We start from the raw sequence: 15,810 nt of genomic DNA on the forward strand, positions 1-15,810 counted from the left end.
ACCCAACCACACACCTAGTTATGCAACTGACTCCTGTGAATCCAACCTTATCTCAAAGGTCCAATCTCATACAGCCCATCAAACGAGCCCTTACGGTTCATTTGATCCATTTAAGCGTGTCCATTTTCAAGGAAAAGACTTGGGCGTCCCCGGTCGTATGCAAGAATCCCCCCATATCCAGGGTTGTTAAAAATGTACCGACACAAGGCGTGCAAAATAAATATCCCTATCTTATTACCAGAAGTATGTATAAACTTGATGAAAATTTTAATAAAGTAGGAATCAAAAGAAAAAACAAACTCAATGAATCTGTTTTGTAATGAATTCTGAATGACACAATGTGTATGAACAACTCTCAACTCTCAATCTCCCTTAAGCTGAAAAAACAAAAACAAAAACAAAGAAAATCCTATTGTAAACAAACATCGATTCGAATGAAACAGCAAAATCCGAAAATTCTATCATGCTCTGGGGTACGGGGGGAAATACGAAGAATGTGGCTTCAAATTTTGTGGGGGCAAAATTCAATTATTTTGGAACCACTTACACCAGACAACTTGACATGGACATGAAGTTAGGAACCTCCTCCACCCATGCTTTGTGCCAAGTGAGCACACATATCTTCCATACCAAGAATCTGAACTTATTCACACAAACCAAAAGTGCTTTTTGCTCTGGACAAAAGCAGGCACGATGGAAGTTTTGCTGCCAAAATATGCAACATCAGAAGATGTATTGCCGGAGGTTTGCGTTACACGATGTAGTTCATGCCCACCTTGATCAAACAAATATGAGGGATGTTCAGAGTAACAGCGGGAGAGCGGCAATTCTTGCGTAAGAAAGAGTAGGCAACATCGATAGCGCACTTCTTTAAGAACGATGAATTCCATTTCGCCTTTAAGTATGCCTGACCTATTACATATGCTACCCCGGCATGCTTTGCTTCCACAAGTTCCTGGAGCTGTTCCTTTAGGCGGGAGTCTTTGCATTTTGCATCCAGCAATCCAAACCGAGCCCGCCTCCAATAGTTGAGTTTTGGTGCTTCTTGCTCATAGTTGGCCTGCAAGTTCTGCAGCGTGGGAGACTTGGCACTGCTCACAATCGCTGAAGAACTTGAACTGCTGCTTTCTCCAAGGCCAGAAGTCTGTGCCATAACCAACACCGTGCCAAACTTCCCAGATGTCTTCACAACTGCCATACGGCGGTCCACAGTGCCTTCAGGGGTTCCAGAACCTTCTGCTTCCATTTGGATGAACTCTGCTATGCTCATCACCACATCAATTTCAAAGTCGTCCCCATTTTTAAAGACGTCTTTGTACCCATTCCGAACCATACAACGGTACATCCCAAAAGATTTGGGTCCAATACGGCCAACAAGATACCTTTCTTTTTGGGGAACATAAGGAACAGGAACAGTTTTAACACAAACGAAGACAATCACTTGGTAAAAAGCCGGTAGGTTGGTTAAGAAATGAGTAAATGATGCTGGGACTCCGGTAGACAATTCAGTGTAGATGAGGCCAATTCCAGGGACCCTAACAATGCCAAGACTAGGACCCAGCGTGAGCATCCACTTCATTGAAACCTTGTTATGCAAGTCATACAAATACTTCTTCTGCGTGCCATATTGCCAGACATACATAACTACCAAGAAGACAGCAGACAAAACCAGGGGAAGCCATGTACCTTTGAGGATTCTCACGCACAAAGATGAAAGGTAGACGGCTTCAACTGAACCGAAAAGTACACAAAATAAAAGGGAAAGCATGAAACTCTGATGCCAAACAAGGTCGATGACTAGCGATACCAACCACGTCGTTATGATTGTAACACCCAAAAATGCAATCCCTGATATTAAAAAAGCAGGATAAGCTTTCATTTACAAAAATAAAGAATAAACATGACATAGAAATTTATTGTTATTTTGACCATCACTTGACAAAAATTACGAGTCCTCGTATTTTAGCAATGGCACATATATGGCTCAGACATACTCGTCAATAAGAAGAATAAAAATATCTTGTAATTTATTTTTTAGAGCAAAGATGACATACCATAAGCATTTGCTATACGAATTGTGTCTCGAAAACCAATTGTGACAGCCAGACTGATGATCATAAGAAACCAGTTCAACTCAGGGATGTATATCTGACCAGATATCCTTCTCTTTGTATGTACAACCTTGACGCGAGGGAAACATCGTATTGCCTGACATTGCTTGACAACTGAGAATGTGGAAGAGATAACAGGTTGACTGGCAACAATGGCAGCCAAAGGTGCAACCACAAGTACTGGCCACAATAAGGGAGCTACAGAAAAGACATGAGCATTCTTTAGGACAAAAATCAGCAGCTCTTAACTGAATAGTTCTTTAAAAATATATAATGCAATGCAACAATGCTCATCAATTTTCACAATGTCAAGTGTTAACGGGAGATGCAGGCTGTAAAGTATGCACGCCAGTGCATTCCTGAATCAACGAAAAACTCTAGAAGCTTACGTGGAACAGAAGCGAAAAAGCTCATAGATACTGCAGATAGATTTCTCGAAAGAAACGCAGCTTGTCCCATGTATTGAAGTATTAGGCATGGGTAAATCACAAAAGAAAATGCAACCTGCACATAGCAACATGTGTTAGTTTTCCTCTTGCCACCTAGGACTGCTGACGTAGAAACTAGTGGAGTAAGGTGACGCCAGCTGGATCAAATTCAATTGTAAGATTCACTTTTCAAAAGAAATTGTTTAAAGTAGAAATGGCTTCAATCAGATTATGAAACGAGCTAGCTACTGGTGAAGGTGTGAAATAAACTTTAAAGTCTAAAACAAAAAGTTCCAGGTCTCGAAAAGTTGTTTAAATAACGATTTGTCGGACAACAACCTGAAATGAGATGTATAGAATTTTTTAAAGGCAGAGGTACGGAATTTAAAGATACTCCTGCAGGTTAAGGCCGCTTTTCAAAGCCAAAAAAAAAAAAAAAAAAAAAGAAGAAAAAAGAAAAAAAAAAAGAAGAGAATTGTATATATTACAACCAAACCATGAGTGCGTTTCTGCCATCAGATCATTCTCCATGTAAATTAGACCAGCATATACCAGTGTATATTTCTCCTAAAAACAAGTTTCGTAACTATTAACTGGAAAGTTCGATTTTATTTCAGAAACCCATTCAACATATCAACCTACGAAAAAGAACTGCACGTCTGGACAATAAGTTTCACTTCTAACACCAGTGTGTTGTCGCCGTAATCTCAAGTCCTAAAACCTGTTCTTCACACCACAATGGAAAATCCCAAAGCAATGGGGCTCAAAAGCTCTTATAAAATGCAAAAACAATTCAAAACAAACAAAATGATATTGTTGCTCATTCCTGACTTCAATGGACAAACCCACAGTTTATCACGAACTGAAAGACCTAATTTTACCAATAGTGGTAGTGCATACCCTTAATGGTGCTGTTCTGAAGTGGCCAAGATCCGCAAAGATGGCTTCAGTTCCTGCAATTCGACAAACACTGCACAATTATGAGGAGCAAAAGCTAAGGAACACAAAAAAAAACGCAAGTGCTCTACTTACCAGTCACACATAAAAGGATTCCTCCAAGAGAAAGCCAGCCATCTTTTCCTGTCATCTTAAAGAATATGTAAATGTAATAAGGAGAAAGAGCCTGATATACCCTTGGATTCCACTCGATGATATTGTAGATTCCAACAGCAGCAATTAACAGTAGCCAAAGGATGATAATTGGAGTGAAAATGAAGGCCAATTTGTGGATGCCACGGTGTTGCAAAACAAAAAGGGCAACCAATAAAATACAGGCAATAAGAACCACCACACCTGGTTGTGTAGAAGAGTTTGTAGCTAAAATGGCATGAGATAAAGTGAGGTAAATTTCAGAAGTGAAGAAAATTTTAACGTGGAAAATAACGCTCACCACTATGCAAATTCGTTGCTTGAAATTGTAGCCCCTCCACAGATGCAAAAACTGCAAATCACCAAACACTTTTTAGCAGAGGTTGTAAAAGAACCATGCACGAACACAGAAATCAATCATTACAGTCCCATCTAAACATTTAAAGGATCAATGAGGTCAGACAAAGAAATCTTACTTGATATTGCAGGAGTGAGGATACCAACACAAATCACCATGGAAGCTCCAAATAAAACTACAAGAAGTAGACAGGTTTTTGAACTTTTATGTCTCTCGATAAACCTTTTCAATGGAGAAGTGGGCATGTTCGTATTGGAACAACCGGGGTAGCGGTATGTGGAGATCTCCTCATCAGATGCCTGATAATTAGGCAGCAAACAGAATTTCGCATTTCTGCAAAGGAGCGCATATAATGCAATAACACCGCCTGCAAATGACCCAACAAGACAGCGATAAATCAACGAAGCAAGCAAAAGGTTGTGCAAACAGTGAGGACAAGTGCATCAGCTCTTTACCTTGACCATTGTCGTCGGCGCTCAACATGACAAGGACATACTTTAGCAAAGAAATAAGAGTAATAGTCCAAAAAATCACTGAAAACACCCCAAATATTGCATCGTCGGTTTGGTAATTGAGCAATCCTCCAGAAAATGCACATTTATAAACATAAAGAGGGGGAATGCTCAAAGCACCGAAAAGCAAACCAAAACTCTTATACAAGAAAAGGGCATTTTCCCTACATTGACCTCTTCTGTTAACCTGTTTAAACAACACAAACAAAGTGCTTAAATTCTCAATCTTTTTAAGCTAAACACCAAACATTTAACTAATTAAACACAATCAATTACTCTATTCAAGGCAACCCTAAATTTCTAACCTTTTTTTCATTTGTTTTCGATTTCAGTTTAACTAAACTAAATTATTTTGGAATTTAATGAAACATGACGAAATTATGAACTTTAGCATAAACTAACGAATGGGCGGGATTCAAACAAATTTCTTGCACTTTCTGGGTGATTTTTCTCGAGAAACAAACAGAAAAGTGAAGGATTTAACCATGGCCAGCCGGGGACGGATCTCTGTGCCCTCCTTGCCGCTTGAATCTTCAAGAAAATGATTAGAAAATCGAAACCACAGAAATTTTTGAGAGAAATAAAAAGACGGAATCGAGTTCGCAAGAGTCGAACGTTGTATCAGAGATCCAAATCTGGCGGGGTCTCCTTTGCGGCCGGGATTTTCTCGGTGTGTTTCAGTTTTTCTGTTTCGGTGGGCCCTCCCAAAGGTCCAGAGCAAAGGATGTCGGCTTTTGATTAAACGTGTGTTTTTTATTGGGGTGCCAAAAGTTTATTTGCGGATTCATCCTTTGGAGTTTTACGAAGTAAGACATTTCACAGAAAATTAAGGATATTCTTATCCATTCGTCTATTTTTCTCAGTTCTAATACAATTTTTTTTTAATTTTTGACCGTCAAATTAAATAAATTAAAAAAATTAATAGCAAAAAATTAACAAAGATGTGAGGAATGTAAAATGAGTGTGAAACACTATCCAAAATTAATTAAGTATCCTTGTGCAGCAAGTACAAAAAAGACATCGGTAAAGCCACTAAAGGACAAGAGTAGTTTCGGGCCCATTCGGACCACTTTGTGAGAAACTTCTAGCGGCCTCAAGTGTGAAGTTGTAGAACTGTGAGACATGAGGAATAAGATGATTTGTTCTCGTGAAGTTGAGTCAAACGATATCATGTTTTATATTTTTCTAACAGTTTGTTTCTTTTGTCTTTATGGTTTTGTAAAATTGAGGAATGAATTTTAAAATCAACTTTAATGTTATTTCTAAAGCAACCTAATCAACTATTTTTTGCAATCCTCCTCTTTGCCCTTCTTTACCTCCCAAACAATTCAAACCTGATTCAAACCAGATTTTGTGAAAATTACTTAAATTGCTCGTGTTATCAGTTCAAAACCATAACCACATAATGTTCACAATTTTCCTCATTTCCAAAATATACCCAAATTTTTATATCCTAATCCAATCCAATCCATTCAGACAGTTATCAATAGTTAACAGGTGTAACAGTTAGAATTGCCATCCCTATCAACCCTATCTGGTTTTTCCATTTCTTTCTTTATACCTTGCATTGCTTGTTGAATGTTAATTTCATTTCTTGTCCAACAAAATTAACGGAGTTGAAACATTAAAAGCTGAAAAAACCAGAAGAAATCTTCATCCATAAATATAAATAGCTTCCCTTGAACAGTTCTTGAAGGCAAATAAAAATGTAGGCAAAATCCAAATCATTACATTTCTAGCTTCTACTGCTTTGATATTGCCCTATTGATAGTGTGGCTCAAAAGCAAACCAACATTTCAGTTGCAAGGATAGTGTGGCTGACGAGCAAACCAACATTCAGTTACAAGGTAAAAAAACCGCGAAACAGACAGGAAAAATAGGGAGGATTACATAACTTGGGAGTTGGGGTCAGAGAACCCGCATTTGCTCTTACACTGCACCGCATAAATTGCCAGAAAGGAGAAATCTCCCCTGCAAACAGCAGGAGGATTATCCTGCCGAAGGGCAGGCCAAGGACTTGCAATCCCAACCAGCTAAACTGAGATTGTAAGTGGTACATATCTCAAGGTGTATCAGGAACCCGCAAGATTAAGAAAACTGGTTAAGCCAGCCCAGCAAAACATTCAAACTGTGTTTAATTTATTTTCTTCGTCTATTTGTGACCAACTCAGGATTGCCCTTCCTCATCATGGCTGCAAATTCATCGTAGTTAATCCTTCCATCCTGCAAATAATTTCGGAATTCATTAACTGCGACAGAAACACTCTGGAAGAAACATCAAGGCTTCAAAAACACTCAAGACATAAACAAGAACAAGGAGGTACTAGTCTATCAGTTTGTTAGTATGGTGCGATGGTGTAACTATGAGATGATAAGGTGCATTCAGTAACATGATTTCTTTTCCCCATTCAAATTCACAGAGACTGCCTGATTTAATGATTCGGTTCAAAACACGGGAATTATTATATTGCCCCTGTCCCAGCATGTGGCCATTACAGTTTTGGTATCAGGATGTCAACTGCAATTTTGTGGTTAAAATCAACACTGTAAGCAAAGTCGTCTTCTCAACATGATATTCACTATAATATTGAGGAACAGTCGAACCCTAATCCTATAGGCCTCATTTGTTACTTTGTTGGAGAGCATTGGCTTGGATGGGACTATTCACTATATTGAAGGCATTTTGAAAGAAGAAATGGATGACAACTTTCTTATTTTGTCCAAGTTGAAGGCTACTCATGAAGAAAAAGTGTCCCTTTTAACCCTACAATTTTTGTGGGGATTATTAGTTAGGATAGCTTTTCTTCATGAGTAACCTTCTTGGACAAAACATGGAAGTTCTCATCATTTCTTCCTTCAAACTGCGTTCAATATAGTGAATAGTCCTATCCTCTAACAAACGAGGCCTTAGTGACATATCTTCCTTGATGTAAATTTGTTAATCTCCCCTATGTGGTAAATAGGAGGAAAATATCAATATTAAAAACAAACACACACACACACATAGAGGGAGCGAAGAAAATACATATCAAGATAAAGATATATATATATATATATGTTAAGACAAAAGATTAGGCACGTACACGGTCCGTGTCAACTTCTGCAATGATTTCCTTAATTGTTTTCTCATCGCCCATATTATACTTCTTAAGTGCTTGCTCCAATTCTTCCATCGTGATGTACCTAAAATGAGAAGAGGTCAAAACATAATTTTAAAAAGTGACAGTTTGATATACAATTGAAAATGGGGTAAAACACAGCTATAACTATGTTACTGACAATAAACTGTTACCCGCTCTTGTCTTTGTCAAAATATTCAAAGGCTGTGTATAAATGGTCCTCTCTTTCCATTCTATTCATGTGCATAGTAGCGGTTATAAACTCGATGTAGTCAATCGTTCCATTTCCATCCACATCAGCCTGAAAATGAAACCAGAGTTTTTCAACTATGTAGGATTAGGGAATAGGTCATCCAATTGAAGAATTAAACATAAACCATCTGAACAAGCCACACAGCTAACCGATGTAGACTTATAGGTTAACAAAGACTGAAGCACTTGGAAATTTGGAACAAAAGCTTGTTTAAAATTAACGAAATGGATGGGTATATGTGAAGAGAATGATGTTTCGAAAATAGTTTTGAAGTCTTATTTTCTCTCCTCATTCACTTTCCTCCACAAATGGAGAGATTGGAGGGGAAAGTGACATTCAGATCTTGTTTATTTTTAACTACTTCAAAAATGTCCTCAACTAATGTTTCCTCTCTACTTTTATCGGTAACCATCCAGCACAAGTAAGAGAAATCAAAAGTCTCTTCTCTTCATTTTTTTTTTTTTTTTTCGGTTTCTCATATCTTTTGTTTCTCTTCTCTCTTAATGACAAAATTACCAAAAACACTGGAATCATGAAGCTCACGTTGGACGAACAGTAAGAAGACTCGAGATATTACCGCTTCCATCAACTGTCTCACTTCTGACTCAGAGAGCTTGGTACCGAGTTTTGGAAGGCCAGCTTTTAACTCTTCATATGTAATTGTTCCACTGTTATCTGTGTCCATGGATTTGAACATTTCCTTCAAGCCTATGATTTCCTCTTCAGAAAGATTTTCTGCAATTACCTGCAAGAAAGAAATATAGCACAACTTTATTAAATGTTTGGTCATGAAACAAGCATGCATGAGGATACTGACAAATTTCTAGTCTCATGACATGGGCTGGACCAGCAGCATCCCCAAGCCCCGGATTCATTTCCACCAGCCTCATTCCAGTGCATAAAGAGGATGCTAACGATGTTGATAAAAGATGCTCTTACCTTCAATGCTACTTTCTTGAGTTTGTTCATTGCCCTGAACTGTTTCATTCTAGATAGAACGGCAATATCAAGAGGTTTATCAGATGCATCACCATCTTCTCGCATCCATGGATGGCCTGCATTGTGTTTTGAGTGGTTCAGAAACTGTAGCTAAGAAAAAGCCTCAACGCATGGAGGATGTTTAACACAGGAAGCACGAAAATCTGATGGTAGGAACTAGCAAAGATAATAAGTCAAACTACAGAGCTAGCAAAGATAATTATGAAACTACACCTAACTATTCAGAATAATTACTCAACACCATATCCACTGAGCTTCTTCATACTGTTCTCTTGATCCTCCTGATAAACCATATGGCTAGCCAGTCCGCTTAGATGGAATTGTACCAGGAGCATCCTCCATAACATTCACCGTTTAATTTGTTAACATGATGCCAACAAGGAGATGATACCATGTCATCATTCCTCGAGCACAATCACAACTACACGTTATCCAAAATCATGCCCACTTCTACGTAGAGAAAGTAGGCATAAATGTTCTCAACAATTCTATTTTTATAATTTTTGGTTTTTGGGGATGAGGGTAGGTAGGGTTGTGAGAAGGAAGGGCATGGGAAAGTGAATCATCAACAGTTATAGAAACACTAAAACCAAAAAACGAAAAAAAATTAAAATAGAAAGCATGCAATATTTAAAGTATTCCATGTCTAGGAATATGTCATTGTGAAACTTACTTAGGACGTCAGCTGCAGTAAGTCGTTCCTTAGGATCAGCTCGGAGCATTTTCTTCACAAGATCTTTGGCACTGCTGGATATGGAAGGCCAAGGGTCAGATGCGAAGTCAAGATGTCCCCGAAGGATTGCGTCAAAGATACCTTGTTCATTCTCTGCGCATAAAATACAATTTAGAAAAGTGAAACTGATGACCCCTTTAAGTGGCAACTTGTACTAAAGTGATAAACTGAAAATGGGTGATATCCTAAAATTCTAGCTGCTTCTGAGTGTTGACTTAATGCATACTTCAAGTCAATTCACTTGTTAGAGCGGAAGTAAAGTATTTATACATTACTTGGTTTAAGAAAAAAGGCTTCGACTTATCAGAATTGGATGGAAAAATAAAGCTAATATGGTAGGAGCTCATCATGAGATTTTCTAGTATCAACGGAGAAACAAATGACACATTCATGAAGGAATACTTAGAATTCTGCATTTCTACTCGCTAATAGAAACCACTGCATGGCAGTTGTTAAACAAAATAAAAATCTCTAAATACAGTTACTCTTAAGGAAGAAGAGCCGTACCTCCCCAGAATGGTGGTACCCCACAAAGTAGAATGTATAGTATCACCCCTGCACTCCAAATATCAGCCTCAGCTCCATAACGACGACGTAGCACTTCAGGAGCAACATAATATGCACTTCCCACAAGATCCTTAAATACATCTCCTGCATAAAAAATGAACTGTAAAGTCCTATGGTATGATAACAATGAAGGCGAGGAACAAGTTTCCAAATTCAAAATACAAGCAACATGGAAGGTTGACAGAAGACCCAAAACAATCAAAATACCGAGAAATAGGAGTAAGGACACTCGGGCAAAGGTGGCAACCATAACATGCTTGTTGGTTATTCATGGTTTACAAGCAGAGTAGGATTGTGCGCTCTTTTGGTGCAATGACCACCAGAACAAAATGCTTGCCTCCCAACAATAAATTGATATCCCCACAAGCATTTGGGGTTCACCCAATCCTGACTGACATTAACCGGAAACAAGTAACATATAACTCATGAGGATGGGTGATGGGGGTTTAAACCCTTCAATTCCTAGTAATTTCCTCACAAGTTGTCAGCTTCAGCTCAATTTCATCACCCAAATTAACGCAAATGCTAATCTTCGAAAACCGATAGCTTTACCAATTAAATATATATATATGATCAACATACAAATTGAAGCAAACACACTGCTTGTTTCAGCTTTCAAGATTGGGGGTTTTATATAACAGATGTTAAAATATACTGCAACAAAACTACACATGATAATCACACCCCCAAAGCTGAGCTCACCTGGCTTAAAAAACACCGAAAGCCCGAAATCGGTGGCCTTGAGCGGCGAGTCCTCGTCCTTGCTCAAGAGCAAGAAGTTCTCCGGTTTCAAATCCCGGTGCATAACCCCCATCGAGTGACAGTAGTGGACCACGGTGACGATCTGGCGGCAGAGATTGGCCGCAGCTCGCTCGGAGTAATGCCCTTTGGCAATGATCCGATCGAAGAGCTCGCCGCCGGCGCAGAGCTCCATGACGAGGTTCACGGAGTGTCGGTCCTCGTAAGCTCCCTTGAGCTCGACGATGTTGCGGTGGCCGGTGAGGTGGTGCATGATCTGGACCTCGCGGCGGACGTCCTCCACGTCGTCTTGGTTGGAGAGCTTGCGGGTGGCGATGGATTTGCAGGCGAACAGCTGCTTGGTCTGCTTATCGGTGACGAGGTAGGTGACGCCGAATTGGCCGCGGCCGAGCTCGCGGCCGAAGGTGTAGGTGGACCGGACGTCTTCCATGGGCCGGCCGAGGACCCGGCCGATGGGAGCGGTGCTGGAAGCGGAGGTGGTGGTTGGGGGTGTGTGATGTTTGGGTTTGGGTGGGGCGGGGGCATTGGGAGGGAGGATGCGGACGGCACCGTTTGATGGGTGGTGGTGGTGGTCGGCCGGGTCTTCGGGGGAGGAGGGGAGAGTGCCGCTGCTGCAGTTGTTGCCCATTTTTTTTGGTCAATTGGGGGTCAACGATTTTTTTGGAAGATTTAGGGATGTTAGGACAGGGAAATGGTCGACGGTGGGTCGTCGTCAATGTGGACGGCGTTTTGGGTAGCGGAGTATACAGAGTGGGGTTGTTGTGCGAGTCAATCGACAATAATGGACTTCTAGAGGGGTATTTAGTTGACCTTGGTTAAAGGGTTTCTATTTTTATTTGAAAAATAAAAATAAAAATTAGATTGCAAGTTGGATTGGAACTTATGATTCATACCGTCAATATTTTACGTTGCAACACGCCTAAATCGTATCCAACACTTAAAATTTTGAAATCCAAAGAATTAACTTGTACGTTAACCTTGCAAATCACTGTGTAGGTACCATGAGGAAAAAATCGCTCCATTCTTTAATGATTTTGTAGTCGTCAATAAAGAAGTTCTATTTTGAGTCATTTCCAACAAACGTTAAATTTTTGTCTGAATTAGATCATGCATTATGGATCATGTTACACTTTATGTGTATTAGGTCATGCATAACAATTTAATCATGAATGCTGTGGAGTGGTTTGAATTAAATTTGCCATCTGCTAATTGTTAGCGTGTCTGAATTATCATATGCATCTACTTGGGGTGATGGTGGGAGGTGGTCCATTGATTTGCATCTCCAGCAATCCCCTGGCCCCTGCACATGGGAGTAGAGAATGGTTAGGATCCTAATTTCAATCACATGGGTATTCAGCGTTGATGAGTCCTACGTGGATGGGAATAGAACTTTGCATGGGTTTATAAGAGGTTTGATTAATTTCCATATAACCAATTAGTTTTATGGTAGAACTTCAACTTTCTTCATAGTATCAGAACAGATTGCCCTACGTGTAAAGTCAAACGGCCACATGCACTCCACGTCATCCTGTTATGTTGTTCACGTGTTAGGTTTGAAAATTCGCCACATGTGAAGGGGCGCTTTGAGAATGAGCCCCACATTGATGGGAGGAGGGACCTTGTATAGTTTTATAAGAGGTTGGGCTACTCCTCATATTACCAATTGGTTTTATAATGAAATTCTAACTTTCTTCGTCCAGTTCCACCATGTGTTGGGTTTATTTTCCAACACAATTGATATTTGCGTGTAATATTATGATAGCATATATACGAAAATTTTCTCGTTTTGATTCTATGCATCATATTATAATTAGACTATAGATTTGAATTAGTAATTAATACTTCGATGTAATATTTGCTAGGTATGTGATAAATGATACGATTTAGTATGTATGATAATAAGAAAACATGCCATGATTAATTAGTAGTATTTCTTTACAATTTGGCATACCAAAATTTACTAATTTAGTTAAGAAAATCAAATACACGTTAAAGTTGGGAGAAAATAAACAAAAGAAGTGAACCTTTTGAGTACAAAACAGCACTGGAATCTGCTTGATCTCAAACTCCACATGCACACAGGGAAGAAGATCCATTTTCAATGAAAATATTTGAAGCAAGCAAACTGAGCATTTGTCATGTGTGACGCTCATGTCATTTTCTGGACACAAAACATGAAGGCGTTACGTGACAAATCATGGGTTTGAAAAGTATAGTGCATGTCCCAATATGCCAACTTGAAGAAGTACCAACTGACCATGTAAATATATAAGGCCATTTCACACCAAATGAGAGTCAGATGATTCTCTTTAACCCTATATAGACTTCTAAGAAATTATATTTTAATGAACAGTGTAAGACTATATTTCATACTATCTCCAACCGAAGGGGTCAAAGGGTCATAGGCCAAATATAGCCATGTGACAAAAAATAATCTCTAACCGAGGGTGTCAAAAGTGTCACATCCCGTCCCGGGCCCCCATCATATCCCGGGCTCGACTTCACCGTAGCACGATATTGTCCGCTTTGGGCCCCGACCATGTCATCACAGTTTTGTTTCTGGGAACTCACACGAGAACTTCCCAGTGGGTCACCTATCCTGAGATTGCTCACACGTGAACTCGCTTAAATTCGGAGTTCCGACGAAACCCGAAGCCAGTGAGCTCCCAAAAGGCCTCGTGCTATGTAAAGATTGGAATATGTATATAAGGCTTACATGATCCACTCCCCTAGATGATGTGGGATGTTACAATCCACCCCCTTTAGGGGTCCAACGTTCACGTCGACACACTACCGACCAACGATTGGCTCTGATACCAAATTGTCACATCTCGACCTGAGCCCCCACCACATACCAGGCTCGACTCCACCGTAGCACGATATTATCCGCTTTGGGCCCCGACCACGCCGTCACGATTTTGTTTCTTGGAACCCACACAAGAACTTCCTAATAGGTCACCCATCTTGGGATTGCTCTCGCGCGAACTCATTTAACTTCGGAGTTCCGACGGAACCCAAAACCAGTGAGCTCCCAAAAAGCATCGTGCTGTGTAGAGATGAGAATATACATATAAGGCTTATAGGATCCACTTCCCTGGGCGATGTGGGATGTTACAAAAAGGCCATAGGCCAAACATAATGTATTATTTTAATTAAATTAATATAGTTAATTAAATTAAACTACCATATTAAAATAAGGTTTTCGGACATATTGGAATATTATTGAAAGAGGTGGTCATTTGAAAATTATTGAAAAAAATTAAAGGAAAATTATTGGAAGAGAATAGAATGTGAAGAATTGAAATAAAATAAGGTAAGATAGTATGAAATGGTGAAAAGTAAATAATTAGAAATTTTTTATATAAAAAAAATAAAAATTCGTCCAAAAAAAAACAGAAAGTAGGTTGGGCTCATCTAGCTGGCTGAAGATGGCCAGCTAGTTCACCTGATTAGCTGGTTTTGGCCCGATGGGGTCTACAAGCCCTTTGGCCTAGCCCTTGGTTGGAGATGTTTTCGTGTCATTTCAAACTATTTTTAGCCATATAGCCCTCTGGCCAGATTGATTGGAAATGGCCTAAGAGTAACTCCACCCCCTAAAAAAATACACCAGCATCCAGCCCATTTAACCCACTTAATGAACAGTGATATACCCAATGAACAGTAATTGACCAAAAGCATCTCCACCCCTAAAAAATGCATTGGCACAAGTCTAAAAAATGTGCTAGCACCCAGCCCATTTAAAATATTATTAATTTTTTGGGTCAATATCAGTTTACTACCCTTAAATTTCGTGGTTTTCAACATTTAGTACATGAAGTTTTTTTCGTCTCAGAATCATACCTAAAGTGTTAATTTTGGGACAATCTCATACATCTGTTAGTCCGGCAGTTAAGTTTTCCGTTAACTAATGACATGGTACCCACATGAATAATGATTGGGCGTCACGTGTCAATAAGGGTCTTACGTCGATATTAAAAATTAAAAATTAAAAATTAAACATTAAAAAATTACAAAAGAAAAAGGTTGTCTTCTTCCTCAACAGAACTCACCCGATCCCCTGCACCCACCCAAGTCGCCGCCGCCGTCCCATCCCTGGTCGACCCGGTCCACCTCCTTCGAGTCTGCACCATTCTCTACCAGCAACAGAACTCACCCGAGTCACGTCTCCACTCAAACCTCAACTCCTCCCCCTTCTAACTCACCCACGAGTTCTTCCACCAGGTCTGCAACTCTTTCCCCTTTTCATGGCGGCCCGTCTACCTCTTCTTCTGCTACACTCAGTCCCACCACCCCTATTTCACCCACACCGCCATCTCCTAGCAATATATGTTTATGGATAATCAAAACCTAATAACTTCACCAACCAAGTTTGGAATAAAAACAATTTCTAAGGAAAAGAGATTAAAAATGGAAAACCTTGAATATTATTAAAAAAAACCCAACAATTTTGTTCAAGAAAAATAGAAAGATAGGAAAAAATCTTTACCTTCCAGAACATTGAAGTGTGTTTTGGATCAGATGAAAGAATCAAATTGTTAAATCCAAATTTCTAAACGGATCTATGTGAATTTTGTAAGTTATTTACAAGTTGAGGTCGATGCCGTTTCTTATTGTTGGCGAAGTGAATTTTGTAAGGGGATGAGTCGCAGAAGGTAGGATAGAGATGAAGGAGGGGGACATGGGTTCTCTGTGGAGGGAGGTGCTACTGGTGGAGCCGTTGCTGATCTCGATCTTCTTGGATTCGGGTTCGTTGGGGAGTTTAGGTGTGGTGTGTGGGTGAAAATGGCGGTTTGGGGAGTTTGGGAATGGGTTGTCGGGAGGAGAAGTAGGTGTGGGATATAGTTGGCTGAAGAAGATAGCGGCCACAAAGTGGGTACTTTGG

General features: G+C 39.7%; 2 protein-coding genes across 3 annotated transcripts; both read right to left on the bottom strand.

The window, feature by feature from the left end:
- Positions 1 to 300: 300 nt before the first annotated feature.
- LOC103927304 (potassium transporter 3) lies at positions 301 to 5,256 on the bottom strand. Of its 2 annotated transcripts, none has more exons than XM_009336211.3 (9): positions 4,983 to 5,256; positions 4,442 to 4,685; positions 4,105 to 4,353; positions 3,930 to 3,980; positions 3,572 to 3,856; positions 3,440 to 3,492; positions 2,501 to 2,615; positions 2,055 to 2,309; positions 301 to 1,848 (listed from the first exon to the last, which is right to left on the bottom strand). In XM_009336211.3, the coding sequence occupies exons 1-9, from the start codon at positions 4,983 to 4,985 to the stop codon at positions 752 to 754; spliced, it is 2,352 nt and encodes a 783-aa protein (XP_009334486.2). In that variant the 5' UTR covers positions 4,986 to 5,256; the 3' UTR covers positions 301 to 751. The 2 variants fall into 2 exon arrangements, with proteins under 2 accessions (XP_009334486.2, XP_009334488.2); XM_009336213.3 differs by having other exon boundaries at positions 3,572 to 3,832; positions 4,983 to 5,251.
- An 874-nt stretch (positions 5,257 to 6,130) lies between these two features.
- On the bottom strand, positions 6,131 to 11,632 carry LOC103927303 (calcium-dependent protein kinase 1). The gene is made up of 8 exons (XM_009336210.3): positions 10,872 to 11,632; positions 10,110 to 10,253; positions 9,543 to 9,695; positions 8,810 to 8,925; positions 8,448 to 8,615; positions 7,791 to 7,918; positions 7,582 to 7,681; positions 6,131 to 6,721 (listed from the first exon to the last, which is right to left on the bottom strand). Exons 1-8 carry the CDS (start codon positions 11,554 to 11,556, stop codon positions 6,638 to 6,640), a joined length of 1,578 nt encoding a protein of 525 aa, XP_009334485.2. The 5' UTR covers positions 11,557 to 11,632; the 3' UTR covers positions 6,131 to 6,637.
- Positions 11,633 to 15,810: the final 4,178 nt, after the last annotated feature.

This window comes from the organism of the source record quoted next, unplaced genomic scaffold, assembly GCF_019419815.1.
Source record: "Pyrus x bretschneideri cultivar Hongxiangsu unplaced genomic scaffold, Pyrus_bretschneideri_v1 Contig3, whole genome shotgun sequence".
NCBI lineage: Eukaryota > Viridiplantae > Streptophyta > Magnoliopsida > Rosales > Rosaceae > Pyrus > Pyrus x bretschneideri.

Bases quoted from the DNA above. Each gene is read 5' to 3' on its own strand.
- LOC103927303 (XM_009336210.3), bottom strand. From the start codon at position 11,556: ATGGGCAACAACTGCAGCAGCGGCACTCTCCCCTCCTCCCCCGAAGAC. The intron at 7,919-8,447 runs GTAATATCTCGA...TTTCATTTTCAG, and splicing joins TGAGACAGTTGATGGAAGCG to GCTGATGTGGATGGAAATGG. The intron at 7,682-7,790 runs GTAACAGTTTAT...TTCTCATTTTAG, and splicing joins TTTGACAAAGACAAGAGCGG to GTACATCACGATGGAAGAAT.
- LOC103927304 (XM_009336211.3), bottom strand. The intron at 3,981-4,104 runs GTAAGATTTCTT...GGTGATTTGCAG, and splicing joins CCTCACTCCTGCAATATCAA to TTTTTGCATCTGTGGAGGGG. The intron at 1,849-2,054 runs GTATGTCATCTT...TTTTAATATCAG, and splicing joins TCGTATAGCAAATGCTTATG to GGATTGCATTTTTGGGTGTT.